Below are 24404 nucleotides of genomic sequence, written 5' to 3' on the forward strand. Positions count from 1 at the left end.
AAAAAAAAAGGGGGGGGGGAGAAAGGAAGGAGGGAGAGAGGGAGGAAAGGAAGGAAAAAGAGGAAGACAGAGGGTAGGGAGGGAAAGGATGAGGGAAGGAAGAGGGGAAAAAGAGAGAGAGAGAGAGAGGGAGGGGAGGCAGGCAAACAGACTAGGATACACTGCTGTTGTATACAGTCCTCCCTCTTATCCATGGGGGATTGGTTCCAGGACCTTCCTTGGACACCAATATCTCTAGATGCTCAGGTCCCTTGTATAAAATGATGTAGTATTTGCATATAACCTATGTCTATACTTTAAATCATCTCCAGATTACTTAATAACACTTAATACAATGTAAATACTATGTAAATAGTTGCCTGTGTGCAGCAAATTCAAGTTTTGCTTTTTGCAACTTTCTGGAATTATTATTTTTCCAAATATTTTCGATCCGAGGATGGTTGACTCTGTAGATGCGGAACCATGGATAAGGAGAACCGACTGTATACGGTATACTATATAATGGTATATAAATGTTACCTTCTAAAAGTTACCTTCTGTAAGGGGAGGATAAGGATATTTATTTGTATTTGTATAGAGAAACACTGGAAGGATACTCAAGAACTAATAAAAAACAGTTTCCTATAGTGCATTCAGGGGAGACTTCTTGATGTATATTTAATTTTAAAACGACATCAATGTTCAAAACTTAGAACTAAACTGGGTAAGAGGAAGCCCCTTACAACTTCCTGATACACTGCTTTCTAAAAACTAAATAAGTGGGCTTCCCTGGTGGCACAGTGGTTGAGAGTCTGCCTGCGGATGCAGGGGACACGGGTTCGTGCCCCAATCCGGGAAGATCCCACATGCCGCGGAGCGGCTAGGTCCGTGAGCCATGGCCACTGAGCCTGCGCGTCCGGAGCCTGTGCTCTGCAACGCGAGAGGCCACAACAGTGAGAAAGAGGCCCCCGTACTGCAAGAAAAAAAAAAAACCTAAATAAGCAACTTTAATTACAATGTAAATGTTAAACTTACCTAGATGCTACAGCCCAACCAGGCAGACCAAATCTTTCATAATCTCCTCCGTAAATATCACGGACCAGCTTGTCAGCTTGGGTGCTGTCACCTTTGGATGCCATTTCAAGAGCCTCTTCAAAACTTTCACAGCCAGTCAATAAACTACATAAACCAAGAAAGGTACCCCCTCCAAGGCTAAAGAAAATAAAGAAACTTGGTAAGTTGCATTTACACACTGTATTCTTTCTCCAAAGTAAAAGGATGGAGCACTCATTTATTCAATAAACAAATGGATAGATATTGCTAAACCTAAGAAAAACACATAGCAAAACTAAATTTGTCAGATCAAAGAATAAACCAAAGGAAAAAAATGTCATTGTGTAAACAACATGACACAGAAGACCTTTTATATCTTCTAGTATCTTCACCTGATACCTTACACTTTGTAATTGCTAAAAATAAATGTTTTTGTGTGCATGAAAAAGGAGTGCTAAAAGTTAATACCGTACAAATTAAAAGGAGAAAAATTGTAATTCTAAATGGTTTCCAGGAAATAATTTTGTGAAAGGCCTATTTACTTAGCCCGAGAAGGCTGAAATCAACTCAATGTGATACATTAACATTTACATGACTCCAATATGAATACAGTGAGGACATTTATGTCAGGCTGGTCATCATGTTAAAGACAGAAATTAACTTGGTTCTATTATTCTTTTGGATATGCTCACAAAATGAAATCATGCCACTCTAGCCCCTAAAATCAAAACCTTTGCTCCCTAGTCTCACCTAAATTTCTAGCAGGTTCTATTCCTGAATCACTGTTGGAATTTAGTTAACAGACTGAATTTCTGTCTTTTTGAATTGACTGAAGTAGGTAGTACTTCCCTGTAATTCTTTGGCATAGAGAGTTTCAACGGAGGTAGACTTTTCAGCCACCACAGAAATAAAATGCTAATTAAATTTAAGTATTATTCAAATAGGAGTACTACATTAAAATTTAAATGAGTTTTTTTCAGGACTTCCCTGGCAGTCCAATGGTTAAGAGTCCGTGCTCCCAACACAGGGAGCACAGGTTTGATCCCTGGTTTGGGAACTAAGATCCCATATGCTGCAGAGCGTGGCCAGAGTGTTTTTCACAAATCAATCTAATTTAAAGCATCCTAAAATCTTTCTTCCTCAATTAAATAAATAGGAGCCTCCAGCTTCCTTAAAAGGTGATAAGGTACATATTGGAATCATAAGGAAAATTTTAAAATCTCATTTCACATTCATATTCCAGGTATTAAAGAAAAGAGTTCATGTTAAATTCATCCTATATGAATTAATTACAATGTTGCCAAATACTCCACTTAAATGTGAATCAAATAAGAATGTTTCAAGCTTTAGGCTCAAATATATCTATATAAAAATGAGAAAAATGCTCTGGAAAATTAAAATGTTATTGGAATCATTCCAGATAAAAATTCACTTTTTATTATGGAAATTTTGATGCTAACCAAATATAAACATTTAATGCTTTTAGTTTGAGTCTACACACATGCCTTATAAAAAAGTATTATCTGCAACACTTTAACTTATACTTACACATCTACATTTTTAGCTGTTGCACAATAAACATTAGATTTCACAATTTCTGTGTAGAAAACAATATGAATGCTGCCTTAAGAACAAAAAGGTTACTACCTTGTCCCAGTTACTCGTTTATAGTTGTCTTTGGAATGGACTGCTAAAATACTGACTCCCGAACCAATGTTTACTACCAGAAGTGGATAGGGATCATCCAGGTTGAAAGGCATCTTTTGGCATCTCTCAGGTTCTGAGGCATTAGCAAAATAATAGCACTCTGCTTGTCCGTTGAAACTGACAGAATCTATATACAGCAAGCCCTTTACAAGGCAGTCAAGTTCATCCAGTTTGTGCAGGTGGAGGTTTCCAATCTGTAAAAAAACACCAAAGCGAGTTTTATAAAGTGAACAAAGGAAAGCATTCAAAATACTTGACTATACCATATAATTTCCATGTACTTTACAAAACTTCAAAATCACTTACAACCCACACGTTTTCACTTATTTTCTTTTGTGTCAAAATCTCTTAGGGACTTCATTTAGTCCTGTGGTTCTCAGTGGTGGTGGTATTACTTCTAGAGGCGTTTAGGAAATCTGTGGGGACTTTTTAGTTTTCACAAAGATGGGGAGGAGGAGAGAATCAAACTAACATTTACTGGGCAGGGACTTGGGGTGCCAGACATCCGCAATGGGTGGGGCAGTTGTGCAAAAAAAAGAGTTAACCCTTTCCTGCATTACCTTTGAACATTACGACAGACGTTTTTGTAGGCAGCAGTAGGAAAATTCGTTTATAATTATCTGAGCCTATGTAAACAGGAAGTATTTTATCTATATGTGTATAGACACAAGGTTTTTTTTTTTTTTTCTTTTTTCTTGCGGTATGCGGGCCTCTCACTGTTGTGGCCTCTCCCATTGCGGAGCACAGGCTCGGGATGCGCAGGCTCAGCTCACATGGCTCAACGTTTTTGTAGGCAGCAGTAGGAAAATTCGTTTATAATTATCTGAGCCTATGTAAACAGGAAGTATTTTATCTATATGTGTATAGACACAAGGTTTTTTTTTTTTTTTCTTTTTTCTTGCGGTATGCGGGCCTCTCACTGTTGTGGCCTCTCCCATTGCGGAGCACAGGCTCGGGATGCGCAGGCTCAGCGGCCATGGCTCATGGGCCCAGCTGCTCCGCGGCATGTGGGATCTTCCCGGACCGGGGCACGAACCCGTGTCCCCTGCATTGGCAGGCGGACTCTCAACTCAACCACTAGCAGGGAAGCCCGACACAAGGTATTCTTTACGTGGTTTTAATCATACTAAATTTGCTAGGAACACAACCACCACATAAAGTGAGGAAGTGTTGTACTTTTTACTGTTTGGAACTTTACCTTGTGTTGTTTAGCATCTTCGAAAGTTATGTCACAACAGCAATACCACTTATGGTATTTGATTCTCCAATAAAACATACCTTATCAATCTTAGCATTTGTGGCTTTAGAAATTAAGTTCAATCTATGTACATACAAGCATCTAAATCTGACTACTTCATTATGGCCTCTTGTGTGATCATACCAGAGAATCGACCTACTGATATATAAATACCTTAATTTCCTGTCTTTTTATATAGTTTCCTGTCTTTATATTATATATTAGTTTCCTGTCTTTATATTATAGTTTCACTAATGTGAAATTAGTAAATTCATTTCAGGTTAGTAAAGAATATATTATAAAATATTTACTATAAAAGACCTCAGCTTAGATAAGCTTTTCAATTCTCTAAGGACTTACTAGGTAACACTCCCCCTTGTGTTCCTATGGCATCTCTTTTCATAGCAATAGTATTAATTATAATGCATTGTACTTCTTAATTATAATGCACTGAACTTATAGTTCACTTAAATGTGTGGTCTAGGATACTGCACTCTTTGAGAGCTAAGTCTGTGTCTTATTCCTAGCTGACTTCTCAGTGCCTAGAACAATACCTAACACAAACTAAATGTTCAAATATTAGCTTAATAAATGATTGAGCACAGAAAAAACAAATATTATAAAACTTCATCACTAGAAAGTATCAATACTTCTTAAAAAAAAACTTAGAACTCTGTAATTTGAATACCAGTGTCTCCAAACAATGGCCAGGCGAGAGCTAGCTTCAAGGACACTGCTTTTGGCAAACATTAAATATCACGCATCCAAAAAAACTGGTTTTGAATTTATGGTCAGATTACTCAATAAACTGAATACAAATCAGTATTACTCATCATAAAAATTTTTAATAAAAACTACCCCAAATTACAAGGTATTCACTTCAGTGAGCCATATAAGTGATCGCTTATGTTCTAGATTTTCTTATGTGAATCTGAGAAACTAAATGGTCCACAAGCATATTTTCAAGAAAAACAAATTTCAGTAAACCCAAGTATAAACTCTATTATGTGTGTGTGGTTCGCGGGCCTCTCACTGTTGTGGCCTCCCCCATTGCAGAGCACAGGCTCCGGACGCGCAGGCTCAGCAGCCATGGCTCACGGGCCTAGCTGTTCCGCGGCATGTGGGATCTTCCCAACCGGGCACGAACCCGTGTCCCATGCATCGGCAGGCGGACTCTCAACCATTGTGCCACCAGGGAAGCCCTGAACTTTTTAATCTTTATTCTAATGGGAAGGACTGGACACTTGGCAAACCCCTACTAGCACAGAAATCAACGCTTACATAATCCGCCTGCCACATCCAAATGACCCCCTTCAAGACAGAAACATGGTAGGGTCGATGGTATAAGATCCAAGAAAAAAGGGCTAATAGGGACTTTCAATTCAGGTGTCTATTAATCAAAAGATACAGGTTTCAGTTAGGGTTTGGGAAGATGGTGGCCTTAGGAGAGATGACTGGATAATACTCAAAAAAACAAGCAAACACAGGATAATAATAGTGAAAATATTTCAAGCCCCATTTATATCTGGCTTGGCACACTGCCAAATTCACTGAAGTCTGCTTTTACTGTAGCTTTGTAGCAGTTCCTCAACTTAGCAGGTTTTACCCCATATTATGTACGACAGGCCCAGCTCTGGCCAGTTTTTACTCATTGTATAAAGGTGTTTAAATGCTCCAATCAAAAGTAAGTCATGAATACATACTTCTCCTTTATCAGCAGGGGGAACTAGTCTAAGAAACATACCAGACAGAAAACGAGCCTCATACTTTAAAAACTGAAGAGAATGGGTACCGATTTTTGCCTGTGAGCTAAATACCTACTGTGCGAAAATCTTTTTCAAACTTGTAAGCACCACCTCCTGTAGCACATAGCACCGTGTGTAATGTTGAGAAGTTTTTATCTCTTCCCATTTGGATAAAAGTAGGCAGGTCCTGGGTTGGAAATCTGATAAAGTGCAAGTTCCCTCTCCGGCCAAAAAGTGTTAAATCTTTCAGTTCAAGGTGTACATCCCGAATACCAGTGGATCCATAGGCTACATTAGAAGTCAAATATTTCCGGATACTTTTTAAGCTCTCAACTTCTTCTTGTTCTTCCTCTGCTGTGATATCAATAGGTTCAAAATATGAGAGCTTTACCAGAGTTCCCCCGATGTCCATGCCAAACCATGGGAAAGCTATGGATAAAAAATAAATAAAAATATATATCCTGATTTTAGAAATGCAAATTAGGACCTAGTTAATTAGCCACAAGCTTCATTTACCCTGAATCATGCATTCAGTCAATAATACTTTTGAGGTAAGACAAATCTATGTGAAACTCACCCTTTTCCCTTCAAAGTGTTATTCTGTGTATTTTCTAAAAACCCGTAACTCAGCATGCCTGGGGCTGGACCAGGGCCTTTTAATTCCTGGTCTGGTAGGCATTCCTTTTCATTTATTACATATTTATCATGTGCCCCAGGAGATTAGGAAAAATCTGGACCAATTTGGTTTTAATAATAGGTCATCACCTACGGCTTGAAAATGTTTCTAAGATTTTAATGTAATAAAATTGGCCTATAATCACTTCAAGTAACCCAAGGGAAAAGTACCTCCTTAAAAAGAACTTTTTTTCTTTGCTCATTAAACTTACTAGGCTTCTTTAGTGCATCTGGTTAATAAAATTAGCTGTTGATAGCGCTGAAGGTAAATCTACTTGGAAACAGGCACATTTGGGGAGGTAGCATCATCTGGGTTTGGGACTTGGTGCTCTCTCACTAACTGGGCTATACGACATTGGAAAAGCCATTAACCTCTCAAATCTTAGTTTCCTTAAGGTCTGTTTCTATTCTCTGGAATCTTAATCATTATGATAGAGACTCAAAAATAATTTAATACTTAAGACACATAGATTACGAAATGCCTAACAACATGTATTTAACAGTTTATTATGTATAAGTTGTCAAGGAAATTTAGTTCCCTCTAAAATTCTACTTTCTTATATATTGATATTTTACTTATTTGATATGTGTGTACCATTAGAAACCAGGAACATACGATTCAATGAGAAAAGATTCTGTACATTTCTCTATACAGGCACAATGCTTTTGTCACCTATAGATTTGTATAAACAACTAAGATGCTGAAGAAACTAAATTTTCTCAATTTTGTTGGGTAGCTAGCAATGGAGGCCATCTTAAATAAGTAAAACACTTTTATTGATGTATATATTTTTTGGCCACGCCCCATGGCTTGTGTGATCTTAGTTCCCTGAACTAGCGCCCTGCGCCCTGGGAGTGAAAGCGGGGACTGCAAGGGAATTCCCAGTAACACACTTTTAAAATGAATCAGAGGCCATTCAAGACTCACCTCACATCTAGTCTGTTAGATACCTCTATGTCTGTCCTCTTAGGGGTATCTGCTCTTAAAGGAAGAGTAACTGGAGATGCTATATTGCAGACCATGAACGTCTTGGTTACCTTAATATCCAAACTAGAACATTATAGGTCCCTTCTTTTGCACAGAGATCCTTTCAACTCGGCAGAGTTCTGGAATTCATTTCCTTATGCCAGAGAAATAATCACCATTCAAAAGGTATGGGGGAGGCAACAAGAACACAGAAGACACATATTCTTAATTACGATCCACTCCTTTGATTTAGCAAGTGATCTAATTTCCAGTGTTTTAAAGCAAATACTTATGCTTGTTATTTTGTCACTAACTAAAATGAGAAGGGGAGGGGGCACAAAACTCAAACTTTATTGATTTGTGATGAAAGTACAAAGTTATTAAGGACAACCAGAGGCCCACTAATACTTCCATGAGGTAAGAAAAATACCACTTTCCAAAGAAATCAGGCAAATATCTAAATCTGTAGCTTTGTTGCTTCTGGCCAAGGGACAGGTTAAAAGTAGGTCACCAGTGCGTAAGCATCCTACTTCTTGCATACAGCCTAAACATTTCTCATTCTCTCGAGAATAAAACTCTCCACTGTCAAGGTGAAAAAAATGAACCAAAATACATTTAAAGAACAAAACATACCTTCCATAAATATAAATAAGTACTTTGATGATGGCAAATAAACATTACCTTCTACAGACTTTGAGCATTTCCTAGAATCTCTCATGATGTTTACGTGGCCTTCCAAAAAAATAGTAGCTCCTATTCTATTTCTCACCTGAGCCTAAGAGAACTGCCATTAGTTCCCCATAAGTAACAAAAATATCCAGAACCAGCATAAGCAGAGTGCTACCAAGAGATTATCTTTCCTACCAGGTAGATTAGGTAGGTATGCAAAAGAAGAAACCCACATGCCTGATCACCTTTTTAGCCACAAGGGCAGACTGTTAATTTCTAACAAACTGCATTATAAAAGTTTGGTGTCTTGTTAAGTGTTGGTAAAAGGTAGCGGAGAAGCTTTAAGGAGCTATTTAATTGCTATTGGCCCCATGCAGATTTTAGCCCAAAGGGATCCTATGCCAAACTAGAATTTAATTGTTCTTGAGCAGAAAGAGAAACCAAATGCTGAAAATGTTCAGAAACATTGGTGGATTATTTTAAGGAACAAAATTCTAAAATGAGCACGTGATATGGTCAATTCCATATACGGTTCAAGTTCCCGAATAAAAGACAGTTCACTCTTCCCAATAATCATTCCGAATAAAAATGTTGTTTTAAAACAGACTAAGAAAATAAACCATACTCACACCTTCAGTATTATAATTCCTCAGAAGAGCTTCAGAAGACTTTTCCCCCCTTTGGTAAATTAGTTACATCTAAGAGAATATTAGAAACTATCACCTCCAACTGCACCTTACTATCCACTGGAAGTGATCATTCTTAAGTAATGACTCAATTTACAAACAGGCCAATCAAATTACATAGAAGCAAACGGCACACATATGCTACATACTTCTCTCTGGTCTTGACAAAAACTTCACATACCTTACTGCTTGGGTTAGCAAAGCAGGCACCCAAACTTACACTGCACCAAATGAATAAATATATATATGTATATAAAAAAATCTTTTATTATCACTCTATTAATCATGTTACATGCTCTACAGGTAAGCAAAACAGAGGCTGACCCTTACCTTAAAAAATCATGTCAGTTGAGGTACAGAGGAACACCAGTTTAGATTTTTACTATTATTTAAGTAGCGTGAAAAACACAAGTAAAGGTAATGCACACATTGCCACTGTTTTGGTTCTAGGAAAAAATTTTTCATTAGATTGTTTGACTTCACTCTTCTCCTGGAGTTGAATTAACACATAACTTCAAACGCACATCTTTTAGTTACACAATTTAGAGGGTGAAACCAATTCCTTTTCTTATTTTCTGGTTAAATACAGGCATTTGGTTTATAGGCTGGTATGTATTAGTGATGTATCAAAAAGCAATGTTTTCTAACACCTGGGTGAGTAACTGTAAGAAAATGTGTGAAGCTAAAGTCACTTGTTTAACTTTGAGATACAGTATGAGATACAGCTTTTAATTACTAGTGCTGCTCTAAGGATTAAATGACGCAATGCATGTAAAGATAGTGCCTTACATACAAAGTGCTCACTAAATTTATGATTATAAAAAAAAGAAACCCTACGCAAGAACTCAAAAACAAATGTGTCTTTAGCTAAACTGAGTGGTTTGAAACATCAGAAATAATACTTTCTAGTTATATATATATATTTTCATGACAGTTCATAGTTGAAATACTCTTTCCCACATGCAAAAAGAACAAGATGTTCTTTTTACTGTAAAGAGCTAAGTAGACAGTAAAGTCATCTTTTACATGTAGGAAACTGGAAATGTTATTTCAGACTTCTAAATCATATTAATTGGTTTTTCAGCATAACTCTATTTTAACATTAATGGTCTCACAATGTACCACAATATATTAATAAACAAATTACTTCTAAAAAATAGATGTTCTTTTATTTCTTAACCTAAAGTTTATTTTATAAACTCTTAATTATCATCTTTACTAGATATGAAACACCTTTGCCAGAGATGGTATTCACACCTGATTATAAGTTTGCCCAAATCTAAGTAATCAAATCGCTGTCATGGCAAAAATAAAATAATATCATAAGGGTCAGAATATGAGCTTGTCATAGTTAAACTCATTTTACTAAATGGAAATTCTAACACAAGCAGAGAAAACCTGTGTTGAGGGAAGATGTCCAACTGTTCTACATTACTGCATCTGTTCAAGATTCATTTAATTCAGCAAATGTAAAGTAAAATAGTATTTCTATATTACTCTCTCATTTTAAGACTTCATATCAGTATTTCATAGACTCCTGAACGAGAACTCTTTAGTTATTGTTTTTTTTTTTTTAAATCATTGTTTAAAAAAATGTTTTAACTGGCAGATAAAACTACCAGATCAGAAAGGTTTCTGCTTCTCTAAGTATTTAGACTACGCCCTACAGGTGCAAAAGAAAGAACACAGGACTATGAGTCAGGTGACTTAGGGCCCTGAACCTCAGTTAGCAGAGTTGTAAAAGGTGTACAAGGTGTACAAGTTGTACAAGGTGCAGCCTTGTAAAAGTTACTCTGGGGCTCAGTAAGTTCAGTTTTCCTCAGCAGTAAAATGAGAACCAAATTATCTCACATTTAAATAACAATTAACAGTTTCTGGAGTGCTTTGGTATGCTGCCTCTCCGTGGAGGTTTTCAAGACCGGACGGGCGGGCGGGAAAAGACAGTATCAGTGCTGCCGTTCTACAGCAAGAGATTTCCTAGAACTGTTGGGAGGATCACACGACACTGCAAAATGGCAAAACACCAATACAATTCTAAGACAGAAGCATGCATCCCGCATTCCTAGTCGCTCTGGAAGAATGAACTTCAAGTAGGACAATCACAACGGCTGAGTGATTAAATAAGCCATTCACAGGAGTAAAAGGTTTTTAAAAGGCTAAAAATAAAAGGAAGCAAAAAAAAGTTGATCTACTCTCTTTCAGTATGGAAAGTTTTTCTTTTTTTTTTTTTTAAGTATAGGCTATATATAGTCGTAGAAAAATCTCTACGGGTAGTCACCAAAAGATTAATAGTGGTTAGCTCTGAGTGGCGGGAATACGGATGACTTTGATCTTTTTTTAAAAAAACAAACATGAACTAGTTATTCTAAACAATTCACGGCACTTACCCACCGGTAGGTTACATGCCGTGTTTAAAAGCTCTAATTATAACAACAGAGACAACTCCCAGGAACCCACCGGGATTTCAAGGACACAAGCAGAAAGCTCAGAAATCAGTTTAAAAAAATTAAAAAAAAAAGAGTGGTAAATGTCCCCGCGCAACTTGACATCTGTGACAACCCATTTTCAACTTGACTTCAGAGGAAGCTGGTAACTCTGGTCTTGCCTGCCAAACCCCAGAACAAAAATTCCCCCTTGCACCTCCCAGCTCTCGAGGAGGAAAGGCTAGGGGGCGGCAAGCGTTCGTCAACCGAGCGTAGGGGGATGGGAGGGAGCCTCGAACCGGGTGCTGCAAAGGTCCCTCCGCCCCCATCCCGTGCTGGGCGACGGCTGGGAGCGACCGGCTTCGAACCAGGCCACCACAACAAGGGGCTTCCCGACGTGGCCCAACTTGCTCTCCCAACCCGACGAGCCCAAGCCCCCATCTTACAGGGTTTCTTGGCATCCTTGATCTTCATGGCGTCGGCCTAAGGGGCGAGAGGCAGCCTCGGGTACGGCGCGCAGTGTTGCGGCGGCGACTCCGGAGGTAGCTGGGCCGCGCGGGGAGGCCCGGCCGGTTCCTCCCCTCGGGCCGGGCGGGGCGGGCCAAGGGCGGGGCGGGGGCGCCTGAGACTAGGCCCCGGCCCAGGGGGCGGCCCCCCGCACCCCCGCGAGGGGCGGCCGGGACCGAGCGAGCAGGGGAAGGCCGCCGGCCTCGCCGCTCCGGGGCCCCCCGCCGCCGCTCCAAACAAAAGGCCCCAGTCCCCGGAGCCGCCGCCGCCGCACTGAGAAGCAGCCCGCCCAGGCCCATCGCCCACGTGACGCGAGTGCCCCCTCTCTTCGCTCTCCGCCCGGCTGCTGGGGCTTGTAGTTCCCCGGGTCGCAAGGCCCAGCTCTCAGGCTGCAGCCTTACAGATGGACTACAAAACCCAGGATGCATCGCGGGCCCTCCTCCGAGGCCCCTCCGCTTTCGGAGATGGCCTCAGAGTGGTCCCAGAGATAAGGGGGCGGGGCCTTAATCACGCCAGCGACGGGGCTACCAATGGTGGCTGACGTGGGCGGGCTCCCGAACCCTAGAGCTGAAGCCTCGCACCGCTGCCGATAGAGAAGGGAAAGGGAAGTCTTTGCTGGTACTATCATGGCAGTTCTGCAAGTCGCAGACTTCCTTTGGAGGCAGAAAACCTGGTCAGTGTGCCAGGGAAAGCGGTAAATACAGGGCTCTAGAGCCGCTCTTTAGACAGACCAGTGAATGCATTTGTAAATTAAAGTCATTCACGAAGGAATTCCCTGGCTTAATAGAGACACCGCGAATGCTGGAGTTGGAATGATGATGATAGTAATGGCAATAGCAATAATAGGTAACATTTACTGAATGCTCACCATGTCCCAGGCACTCTGCTGAGCTCTTTTGGGTAATTATTTGATTTAATTAAGTAACTTTGTGAAGTGCGTGCAATTATTATCTATCACTTCTTTTGAAGATGGGACAGGAACTGAGAAGTTAAGTCACTTGGGAACACATGCCCTTTGCCGCAGTTCCTTGGTCCCCTCAGGGGCCCTGTAGCCCAGCTCCCTCCTTCCAAAGGGGAAGTTGATCCCCGGAAAAGAAAATTCGGTGCTACAGTTCTCACTCCTTTCCCTGTGCCTGCTAGATTCTGAGTTCTCTAGCTGGAATGGGAAGGGACAGCACTGGGAGCTCTTCTCCTGGCCTCCCCTCCCCCAATTAGCTGACCAGGAATTTAGTGACTTTGGCAATAGATGGTTTGAGAGTTGGCAATGGAGGATTGAGCCTTATTGCACCTTCTTTGTGGAGGATATGACAAGGATTGTGAATAAGAACTGGAAGGGACACAAACGATCATTTAGGAAGCATGAACAAAGAGCTAGCTTGAAATATAATGATTGAAATATAATGATTAAGAGCTTAAACTTGAATTCACATCTTGGTTCTGCGATTTGGTTATAAATTTGGGCAAATTACTTCATCTCTCTGATTCTCATTGGGAATGATGATGCCTACATCTCATGGGATTGAGATGAAGATTGAGTTGAAAGAAGGCATATAAAGTACTTATTACCTCGTTGCCTGTCGTAGAGATAGTGATCAGTAAGTGATGACTATGTTTTTATTGCCATTGTTATCCTTGCTGTAAAGATAAGGGAGAAAGATTAAGTATCTAGACTGTTTGTCCAAGGTAATTATTTAGGATTGGACCCGAGGTCTGATTGGTGCTTTGTGGTTCCTTATCTTTTGTTATTTTGATCTCAGTTTCCACATTTGTTATTTAGAAATATATTTTCATTTGTATTTTTTTATAGAAACATTCTTCTGAGCTCCCAGATATGTGACCTGATAACTTAGAACCCTGAGTGGTAGACTTAACCTTCTTTTCCTCTTATTTTCCCCAAGTCATTTCATCCCACACAGAACACTCGATATTCTTGAATGGTCCTGTTTTCCCACATTTTTTTGGAGTGAGAGCCATGACTTCTGATTGACATGGCTTCAAAGAGTGTTCACTATCTCATATGATTCACCTGCTGCTTAAGTCTTGTGTGCAACCCCGCTGTCTACCAACAGATATCTTTCAGTTGTTTCCTGCCTCATTTGGTAGTATCTGCTTGGAAGTCAAAGGGGAAGTGATACCTATGCCTTGTAATAGGCTGGCCATGAACCAAGAGGAAAGTGGACTGAAAATGAGAGCCATAGGAATTTTTTTTTTTTTTTTTGCTGTACGCGGGCCTCTGATTGTTGTGGCCTCTCCCGTTGCGGAGCACAGGCTCCGGATGCGCAGGCTCAGCGGCCATGGCTCACGGGCCCAGCCGCTCCGCGGCATGTGGAATCTTCCCGGACCGGGGCACGAACCCGTGTCCCCTGCATCGGCAGGCGGACTCCCAACCACTGCGCCACCACGGAAGCCGGAGCCATAGGAATTTGGGTAAGTTTTTTGTTTTTGTTTTTTTGGCCGCGGGGCACGGCTTGTGGGATCTTAGTTCCCTGACCGGGGATTGAACCTGGGCCCATAGCAGTGAAAGCGTGGAGTCCTAACCACCGCACCGCCACACCAGGGAATTCCCTTGGGTAAGTTTTGGACACAGTCTTTTGCTAGTTTCTGTGGCCATACATGGATAACTTAGTTTAATTTAGCTTCAGTGTTAGGCTTGCACCTGTGTTGTCATGTGTGATAAAAACACTGACCTTCAAACAGTGAGAATCCTATAGCCTTAGATCAGTCATGGAATTTCTGTATGACCCTGGGAAAGTCCTTTCTCCGCTCTGGGTTCAAGTTACACATCTGTAAAATGAAACAGTTGTTTGAGGTTTCTTCCATCTCTGAATTGAGGTTCATTAACATATGCCTCTTTTTTAGAAGCAGTAGGAGGTGAGTTCAAGTTTTCCCCCAGTGTTACTGAAACTGATAGGTCATCATGCTTCAGTTTCTGGCCAGAATCTTTCTTCTGCAGCCCCTGTTGGCTATCAGACCTAATCCCTCCCTCCAGCACTGTCTGGTTAACTGCATTTTCCCTCTTCCCTAGCATGTCCTCAGAATCCTTCCTGGCAGAGTGAGTGCAGGAGCTGCAAAGAACATCTAAAGGGTCCAAGAGAAGTTCTTGATCTGAGCACTTCCCATCTCAATTTTTATTGTCTACCAAACACAGTTAATCCGCCCCGTCTTGCAGAGTGACAGAGGAGACCTGACACATGCTCATTTTGCTTTTACTGAGTGGGTCTCCCTGGAGACAGGTGGTAGATTGTACCTAATGATGACTGTGAGGTCTCCTGGTATGAAGAAAACACACACACACAAACACACATTCTAGCTTCAAAGCGCAGACCAAGCTGGTAACAGTGGGTTCTGTCTCTAATAGGTGGTCAATAACATGCTCCAGTCAGTCCTTGAATCCACAGAATCAAACCAGTGTCTCACTGTGGGGCGCATCATTAGTATGAGCGTCATCGGCATCATCATTATCATCATCATCACCATCACCATCACGCTAGTGGAAACATAGTTCTGTCCAACAAATAATAATTGAGCCTTGACTCTGTTCTGGACACTGGAATACATGGCGGGGGAGAGAGAGGTAAGAAAGAGAGAAACAATAATCAAGTCAACAAATCAGTAAATGAGAACAGGCTGTGATAAGTGATGTGAAGGAAGTAACCAGGTTGGCGTGCTGGAGGGTGCCTGGGATTGCAGGAGAGGAGGAGGGCTGCACTTCAGCTTGAATGGTCAGAGAAGGCTTCTCTGAGGAGGCGGTGTATGAGCGGAGATCCCTGCAGATTGCTGGGGAGGACAGAGGTGTGGCTGGTACTGAAGGTCAGTTGGGTGGAGGGACAGAAGCCGAGCATGGGGAGTAGAGAGCAAGGGGTAAAGTGATCGGAGGTGGAGTTGCAGAGGTGGGCATGCTGGGCCTTGAGGACCACTGGAAGACTTTAAGCAGGGGAGTGACATGATCTCTGATCTTAGAGGGCTACTCCGGCTGCTTCGTGAAAAATGGGTGGATTGGAGAGGTACCAGGACTTGTAAAGACTAATCACCTCGGGCTCTTCCCCCTCCGCCCTGGCCCACATGCCATCAGTTGCCAAGTGTGTGCTGGGAGCACTCCGGGAACTGTGCGAGAGCTTGAATCTGTGTGGTGGCAGCAGAGAGAGAGAGAGAAGTGCTCAGATGCAGAACGTCATTTAAGAAACGCTTATGGAGCTCCTACAGTGCGCCAGGCACTGTTGTAGGGATGAGGGATATAATGAAGAATAGGACAAAGCCCCCATCCTCTTGGAGCTTATATTCCAATGGGGACATAGTCAGCAAGCAAGTAGACCGACGTAAAGTATTATATTCAGTAGTATAAATTAGATAGTATATTTAGATAGCATAAATGCTTATGAAGATAACGCAGGATGAGGGATCACGAGTGATGGGGTGTTTGAGAGATAGAGTGGTGGTTGACGATGAATTAGATGAAGTGGATGGGGGGAGGGAAAGGGAGGCTTGAAGGGTAAGTTGTAGGGTTTGGGCTTGAGCTCTAGGGTGTATGGTAGTGTCACAAAGAAGGGGGGCATGGGGAATAAATAAGTGGGAAATCAAGGGTTCTGCCTTGGTCTTACTGATCCTCTAGGTCAGCGCTCCCCAACTTTGTTGGCACCAGGGACCGGTTTCGTGGAAGACAGTTTTTCCAAGGTCGGGGCGGGGAGGGGGATGGTCCAGGCGGCAGGTGAAGCTTTGCTCACTCAGCCGCCGCTCACCTCCGGTTCCTAACAGGCCTTGGACTTGTACTGGTCCTTGGCCCAGGGGTTGGGGACCCCTGCTCTAGGGCCATCCTCTCCTCAGATGCGGGACACAACCGCATGCTTTGTTATAGCAGTCAGCTTGTTTCAATAGTTGACGGTTTGCATTTTAGAGGAACCCACAGCTTGGGTGTCACATACTCCTGCCCTGCCCAGGAATGAGTCCTGTCAGGTATTTCCCTGTGGGAACAGAGAAGAGCCTCTCTCTGGAGCTCTGCACTGCCCGCTGATCCCCACCTCCTGGCTCAGTAACCTCAGCAAGTCCAGATAGGAGCTCGTCGTCCTCCCATCCGCTCTTCTCTTGCCCACTCACTTTCCTAAAGGCCCTGCCTCAGCTCGTGGTACCAGCACCCACCCACTCGCCCAACACAGAAAGTTGGGAGTCATCCTGGCCTCCTCTCGCCCCCTCACAGTCCACATCCAGCCAGTCACCCGGTCCTCTTGTTGTTATCCTCGCATCTACTCCTTCCTGTCTAACCTCACTGCTCTCGCCTGAGCACCAGCCTCTGCATTTGACATTTATACTCTTAAAGGTCCTTCCTGCCTCTTGGCTGACTTTATCCCATCTGCCCTCCTTACTGATGCCAGAGTGAGTTTTCTCAAAAGCAAACCAGACTGTATCATTTCCAGGGCTTAGAACCATGCCTCTCCCGCATTGTCTTCAGGATAAAATCCCATCCTAGGACATAAGACCCATCGTGATTGGATGCTGGGAACCTCTTTAGCTGTATCTCTTGCCTCACTGCACCCTTCATTATATGCTCTGATGAGACAAAACTGCTTATAGTAAACTGGGTACATGCTACTGCCCATTGCTGTTACCTCTTATGCATGTGTATTGAGTTCCCATTGAAAGCCTATTTATACTTTAAAACCCAACCCAGAAATCCCCTCCTCTCGAAAGACTTCCTTTCCTCTATGCTACTTCTGGTCCCTGTACATGCTTCTATGTTTACCACCCATTGCATCATAACATAGCGGTCCATTTACTCACCGGTCTCCTTCAATACCAGATGAGCTCTTTGAGGGCTAGGGTTGTGACCTATTCTGCTTGGTATCCGCAAGTTTAGCATGGGGTCTGATCCAGGAAGTTGGCTCACAAATGATTAAATTGGATGAGTTTGGGTTCAAGTCCTTCAGATGCAACCTGGAAACTCATCCTTCTAGAAACTTCCAAAACCAATAATTACTGACAACAAAGGCAATTTAGTAGGAGAGAATCATTGTACTTTATGGGCATAACACTGAAGAGCGTAGCACCTGGGAATCATTGTGTATTTCCTAACACCATGTTTAATCAGGGACAGCTCTAATTATAGATGGACCTCTTCCTGGTCCTGGGACGCCTACGCAAGTGTATTTATTTATAAAGGCTTTGACCAAATTAGAGCAGAGTGCAGTGGTTAAAAGCTAGACATCACAATACAGCAGAACTAGGTCCTGATCTCTGATTGATTGTGAAGCTTTGGAATGGTACTTTTTCCTCTCTGTGTCTTGGTTTCCTCATCTGTAAAATGAGGATAAAAATGGCTCCCATGCCTTCAGCCTTTGTGAAGACGAAATGACTTCCTGCATCTAAAGTGCTTGATACAGTCGCTGGCCATGACAGCTCTGGTGGTGACTTCTGCAGAGACAAACCATTCACGCTGATATTCAAGCTGCCATTTAAATGTCTCTTCTGCTCTCACTAGCGTATGCAAGCAGACTAGATTAGGGTGCCTGTTTGACATCTTAGAAAACTTTAGGACTTTTGTTCATAGCATTCATCGTGACACTGTTTGCATCATATTTCGTCTGACTTCCTGACTCAGCTCAGAAAGATCCCAGAGGACAAGGACTGTGTTTTTTAATCCTTAACTCTTAGCACAGTTCCTGACACAGAGAAAGCTCTCATTGAATATTTGAATGACTGAGCAAGTGTTTCTTACTAGCATGCTGTCTTGGCATGGGGTATTTGTGTGTGTGTGTGTGTGTGTGTGTGTGTGTGTGTGCGCGCGTGCACGCACGTGGGCATGTATGTGTTTAAGGGGGCTATTTGGTGAGGTTAGAAGTGAAAGCACTGATACAAAGCCCATGGTGATGGAGAATGGGGGCAGATTCTGGTTAGGGAGCTCTGCACCAGTATAATTAGAGATTAAGAGCACATAAGGACAGGCCCCGGCATCACAGGATTTTTCAGGCTGTCACTGCCTTAGGCTGTGAGGCCAGTGTGTATAATAAAAATAGTTTGCACAGTTCTGCTTTGGAAATCAGGACTCTGACTGAGAGCTTAGCCAACTAGCCAGCAAGAATAGCTTTCTGGATCTTGGAGCCTCATGAAAATTCCAAAACTGGGGAATAATTAAAAAAAAAATAGGATTGTTTGCTGGCTTTGAAAAACTGCATTTAAAAAAAGAAAAAGCAGAAAACCTTCTCAATATTCTCTTCATCTGCAATACAAATTATCAGACACTTCCTGTGCACCAGCCCACAGAAGAGAGGACGAAGGAGCCAGAAATAAAGCAGGTGCTTCATAGGAAGTCATTGGCTAAGGCATGAAGAGTAAGGAGTGCGGTGTGGTCGCCAGACTAATGCTAATCTAAGTGCGGGGCACAGGTGAGTGCCGACACCACCTGTTTGTGATTAGCTCGCCATTCGCCATTCGATAGGGAGCTTGCCACAGAATGTAATTCATCAATGACATCACTAGGCACACTGTTTGCAGTTCAGCCGCTACTTTTTTCATAGCAAGATGTGCTCAATGAAAGTAGCATTGTATTCTTCCCCGTTTTGGTGCAAGCCCTCACTGCCTTAGGCTTGCACCAGTAACAGATAGTTCTCTGACCAGCTGCTTTGAGCAGCACTGGTGTAGAGCATGGACTTCAAAATCAGTCAGACTCAGCTCTGCTGCTTAAGCGAGTCTCCTGAGCTGTCTGAGCTTTGGATTCCAAGTCTGCAAAATGGAGAGTCATTCATTCAAATTTCATTCAAAGCCTGAGAGTGTCAGGATTAGAAGCACATTTTATAAAGTTTACTTGGGCTGTGGTAAAGATAGCAGCTAGGTGGGACTAGAGGCAGATTTTGAGCACACACTGTATACTAGGCACTGTTCTGTGAGTTGAGGATATTGCAGTGACCCTGGCTGATAGGATTCCTGCTTTCATGGGGCCTACAGATAAAGAAGTGAGATAATTACAGTTTATGATAAGTGCTGTTAAGAAAGTCAACTGACTCTTTGATGTGTGTGTAACAGATTGGATGGTTAGGGGGCTTTAAGAAGGAATCAGCTGTGCAAAGAACTCAAGAAAGAGTGCTCTAAGCAGAGGCGAGAGCAAGTGCAAAGGCTCTGAGGCATGCTGGGGGAAACAAGAAGATGCCCAGCGTGTCTGGAGTGGAATGAGGGAGGGGAGGTAGAGCATGGGGAGAGGTGAGGTCAGAGAGGATCCAGTTCATGCAAGGCTTAGTAGGGCACAGGGAAGAGTTTGGATTCCATTCTAGAAGCAATGTGATACCATTGGAGGGTTTTAAACCAGACCATAAAGGTTTTTTTCTGAACCACGTTAAAGAGTTTGGACTTTGTTCAAAGAACAACAGGGACCCACCAAAGATTTAAAAGCCTGAGGGTGTCAGGATTAGAAGCACATTTTATAAAGTTTACTTGGGCTGTGGTAAAGATAGCAGTTAGGTGGGACTAGAGGCAAAGAGACCAGGGCTTCCCCATTGGTGCAGTGGTTGAGAGTCCGCCTGCCGATGCAGGGGACACGGGTTCGTGCCCCGGTCCGGGAAGATCCCACATGCCGCGGAGCGGCTGGGCCCGTGAGCCGTGGCCGCTGAGCCTGCGCGTCTGGAGCCTGTGCTCCGCAACGGGAGAGGCCACAACAGTGAGAGGCCCGCGTACCGCAAAAAAAAAAAAGACCAGCTAGGGGAAGACATTCTGGTAGTGGAATGAGTGAAGTGTAAGAATTAACATCCTTAACTGGATTGCAAGCTTCCTTATGTCATGAGCCTCACCGCCTCTTGCTTTGGATGTTCTGTGGCATGAACTTTAGGTCTTTGTGAAAGTCAGTTTTTAATTAACATTCAACTAGCTGAATTGACTAGCTAACATGAAATCAAACTAGATCCTCCATCCACTCTTCAGAAATTGACTGCACTGATCTTGTCCATGGTATAGAAGTCTATCTCCTTTACCTTGTTCTCCTCTCACCGGTTTACCTTCATACCCACTGATGCTCAAGTCTAGGTGAGCCTATTTCCAACAGCAACTGTACTAGAGCAATTTCCATCCGGAACCAAACAAATGCCTAAGCCCTATTTGGAATGCGTATTTCCACAGTCATCCAGCCAGTGTTGCACAAGGCAAACTGGCACTTGGTCAGCCTGCTTAAAAGAACTCTTAGTGCTCTTACATGAGAGGTGGGCTGTTCATCACCAGAGACCTTGCTAGCCATCATGTTGGCAACAATGATGAGAGCTGTTTATTGAGCAACTACCGGGCACTGGGCTAAGGGATTTACATTATTCTCTGATTTTAAACCTTACAACAACCTTATATGATAGGTGTTCTTAACTAACTCTATTTTAATGAGAAAGGAACTGGGAATCAGAGAGGCTAGGTAACTTATCTAATGTCATACAACTCATCGGATGCCGACCAGGATTTGAACGTAGTTCTTGCTGATTCCAAAGCCTTGTGTCATTTTAATAGTAAATTTTAATTAATTTTTTTCCTTTAGTGACTCCTTATAATTTTTAAAGTTATTTACGCTCATTGTCACACATTCAAACAATTTGAGATTATATAAACTACTGAAAGTACTTGTTCTGGTTATCGATTGCTGTGTAACAAATCACTCCAAAGCTTAGTGGCTTCAAAACATTCATTTAATTATTACCTCACGTGGTTCTGGGACCTGACCGGGCTCAGCTAGTTGTGTCTCTCTCAGTGTCATCTGGTTGTGGTTGGATATCAGCTAGGGCTGGAGTCATCTAAAAGCGTTTCTTACCCTCAGGTCTGGCCGCTGAGGCTGACTGGGATCTCCCTGGCACTATCTGCTGGAACACATACACTTGGCCTCTTGCTGTGGCCTGGGCTCCCTCAAAGTGTGATAGGTGGGATCCAAAAGGAAACGGAAGGAAGTCGAAGCTGCTTGTTTCTAAAGGCCTGGGCCAGAAATGGGCACAGGGCCACTTCTGCTATTTTCTATGGATCAAGCCAAGATTGAGGGGAAGGAGACATTCCATGAATATGAAAGAATTTGGAGGCCATATTTAAAAACTGCCACAGTCTGCTTCTGACCACAAATTATTTCTTTTCCTCTTTCAGCAAAATGAACTTGTTCCATCACGAGACGCTCCCAAACTTCTCATGCCATCAGGTTCAGGCTTGAAGTCCAGGATCTCGTCTTTGGTATCATTTCCAGGTATGACTGGAGGTACCTTGAGTGTGGTTTCTTAGTTAGAGCTTTTCAAGAATGAGTCTTATTTTTTCTTTTTATGAATTAAAAAAAATAATTTATTTATTTATGGCTGCATTGGGTCTTTGCTGCTGCGCCCGGGCTTTCTCTAGTTGTGGCGAGCAGGGGCTACTCTTCGTTGTGGTGCATGGGCTTCTCATTGCAGTGGCTCCTCTTGTTGCGGAGCATGGGCTCTAGGCACATGGGCTTCAGTAGTTGTGGCATGCAGGCTCAGTAGTTGTGGCTCATGGGTTTAGTTGCTCTGTAGCATGTGGGATCTTCCCAGACCAGGGCTCAAACCCCTGTCCCCTCATTGGCAGGCGTATTCTTAACCACTGCACCACCAGGGAAGCCCATGAATGAGTCTTGATCTGAGTATCTGTGAAGTAAAAAGATAACTTATCTGTCTTCCACACCTAACATCCAACTGTGGGCTAGGCATCTGAATGGTGCAGTAAATGTATTGTGGGTTCCTTGATTAGGGTCCAGTTCTATTCAATGTTTCTGTGCTGCTCTGCCTGTTACCCGCAAACTGGGTTTACCTCTTGGTGGATGTGGAAGCCAAATGACACAACCAAGTCAAAGAGTGGGAGAAGGAAGGATTTATTACTTGCAGTAAGCAAGGAGAACACCTGGGATCTTCCCCAAAGCAAAACTAGGGAAGTTTTAAGCTAAGGGTATATACATATTCATGAAGGGGCTTGAGCAGAGAATTCAGCCTGGAATTGGGGCAAAGGTTGACGGAGCTCAAGCTTGAGTTGATTGAAGTCACGAGGGTCAGGAAAGGTCAATATCATCATTCCTTAGGTTCTGACCAGCCTGGGGTCTTAGCATGCAGTTACCATCCTCCATCTGGGTGGGGGGCCTTAGTTCCTACAGAACTCAGAGCTATGTATCAGATTGTTATGTATCTCCTTCTCTTTTCGTTCAAGCTGATTCTAAAAATACTTAGAGGATTTTTATGATTTTAACTGGAGTTCCTTGCATGGGGAAAAAAACCATGACACAAATCTTTTTGGCTCCTGTAAGTCCTTTTCTACCTTGGATGCCTTTTCAAACCACTGTGGGACAGTGCCCTTAAGAATCTTAGAAATCCTGTTGTTTATGGAGATAGGAAGGCACACCCTTAAGCTCTTTAGGACGATTTTGTCTGTTTGGAATGGTTAATGAGGTACCTTCTTAAACCTCTCTGAGCTCTTAACAAAAGATGCAATGCTCATCCTTTGCTGGAAAGCAATTTTAATTTGAGAATAGTTTGCCCTCTGGAGAAGCTGGGAGTGAGAAGTCGTTTTATTTTCAAACCCAGAAAACACTGGCTTTTACATAACCTCTACGTTCTGCTTGAAAACCAAAAAAGTTCCTTTTTTTAGCTTCTCTCTCTTCTTTGCATTTTACTAGAGGCAGGTTGGTCAGATCATCATGTTTATGAGGTATGTTTCCCACTTTTTGGCAATACAGCAGACAACAGTGTCACCAAACTTTCTGAAACTGTGCACCTCAGATTGGGACCTGAACCCACACAACCGGGACTTGAACCCGGCCAAAACCCACAGTCTTCCAACTGAGATCACACACCTGGTTTCAGGGCTTAATGAAGCTCAGGTTCTTGATGTCTCATCGTAGAAAGAATTCAGTGAGAGACAGAGTGATAGGTAAGAAGTGGATTTATTTAGAGAGAAACATACTCCACAGACAGAGTGTGGGCCACCTCAGAAGGTGAGAAGGGCAGCAGGGTATGGGGTTGTCAGTTTTTATAGTGGTGGGTAATTTCATAGGCTAATGAGTGGGAGGAGCATTCCAGCTATTTTGGGAAGGGGTGGGGATTTCCAGGAATTGGGCCACCGCCCACTTTTTGATCCTTATGGTTGGTCTTGGAACTGTCATGGCACCTGTGGATGTGTCATTTAGCTTGCTGATGTGAGCGTATACTGAAGCTCAGGGTCTAGTGGAAGTTGACTTGTCCACGATCTTGCACCCATTTGGTTCTAATCAGTTTATATCATATCCTCGGCTATGTCATTCTTTCAAAGATTGTGCCCTACCTCCCTCCCTCCCGTTTCATTTCCCCCACCCACAAGGGTCCCTTTTGCTCATGGTCCTCAGGCTTGACAAGGCTCATTTAGCCAGTTCTCTGTCAGAGTCTCTCATGAAGTTGCAGTCGTCTGGCTTCGGCCAGGCCAGAGTCATCTTGAAGAATGGCCCAGGCTACACCCATCTAATCCCTCCTCTGGGAATTATCACTGGGGTATTGACAGAGGAAGCCAGTTAACTAAGGGCAGCCAAACCGAGAGACGTGGGGACTTTTAGAGTCAAAGTGGGGCTGAGCGTAGTATATTACTAGACCATATGCAAGACGGTTAAAAAGAAAGTCATCTGTTGGGAGAGAAAACAGAGGTAGAGATGAAAGAGAGCACTGGGCACTCTGCTTCCTGGTGGCTTTCTAAGCCCGTACATTCTGTCTGGGCTTTGCTTCCATAATACCTTTGCATTCTCACCATAAGCTTCCATTTTGACTTGATTCTGAAACAGGAGGGAAGGAGGCA

The 24404-nt window shown here is 42.8% G+C and overlaps 1 protein-coding gene across 1 annotated transcript in view; it reads right to left on the reverse strand.

Moving 5' to 3' along the window:
• Window positions 1-11928, reverse strand: part of PANK3 (pantothenate kinase 3) — a 17273-nt gene extending 5345 nt beyond the window's left edge. The window contains exons 1-4 of the mRNA XM_007447824.1: window positions 11588-11928; window positions 5798-6150; window positions 2680-2933; window positions 1015-1191 (exon numbers count right to left, since the gene is read on the reverse strand). Of these exons, the coding sequence (XP_007447886.1) occupies window positions 1015-1191; window positions 2680-2933; window positions 5798-6150; window positions 11588-11615 (812 nt within the window). The 5' untranslated portion in view covers window positions 11616-11928. The remainder of the gene's footprint in view (window positions 1-1014; window positions 1192-2679; window positions 2934-5797; window positions 6151-11587) is intronic.
• Between the last annotated feature and the right edge of the window lie 12476 nt (window positions 11929-24404).

Source organism: Lipotes vexillifer, unplaced genomic scaffold, assembly GCF_000442215.2.
Source record: "Lipotes vexillifer unplaced genomic scaffold, Lipotes_vexillifer_v1.1 scaffold370, whole genome shotgun sequence".
Lineage (NCBI taxonomy): Eukaryota > Metazoa > Chordata > Mammalia > Artiodactyla > Lipotidae > Lipotes > Lipotes vexillifer.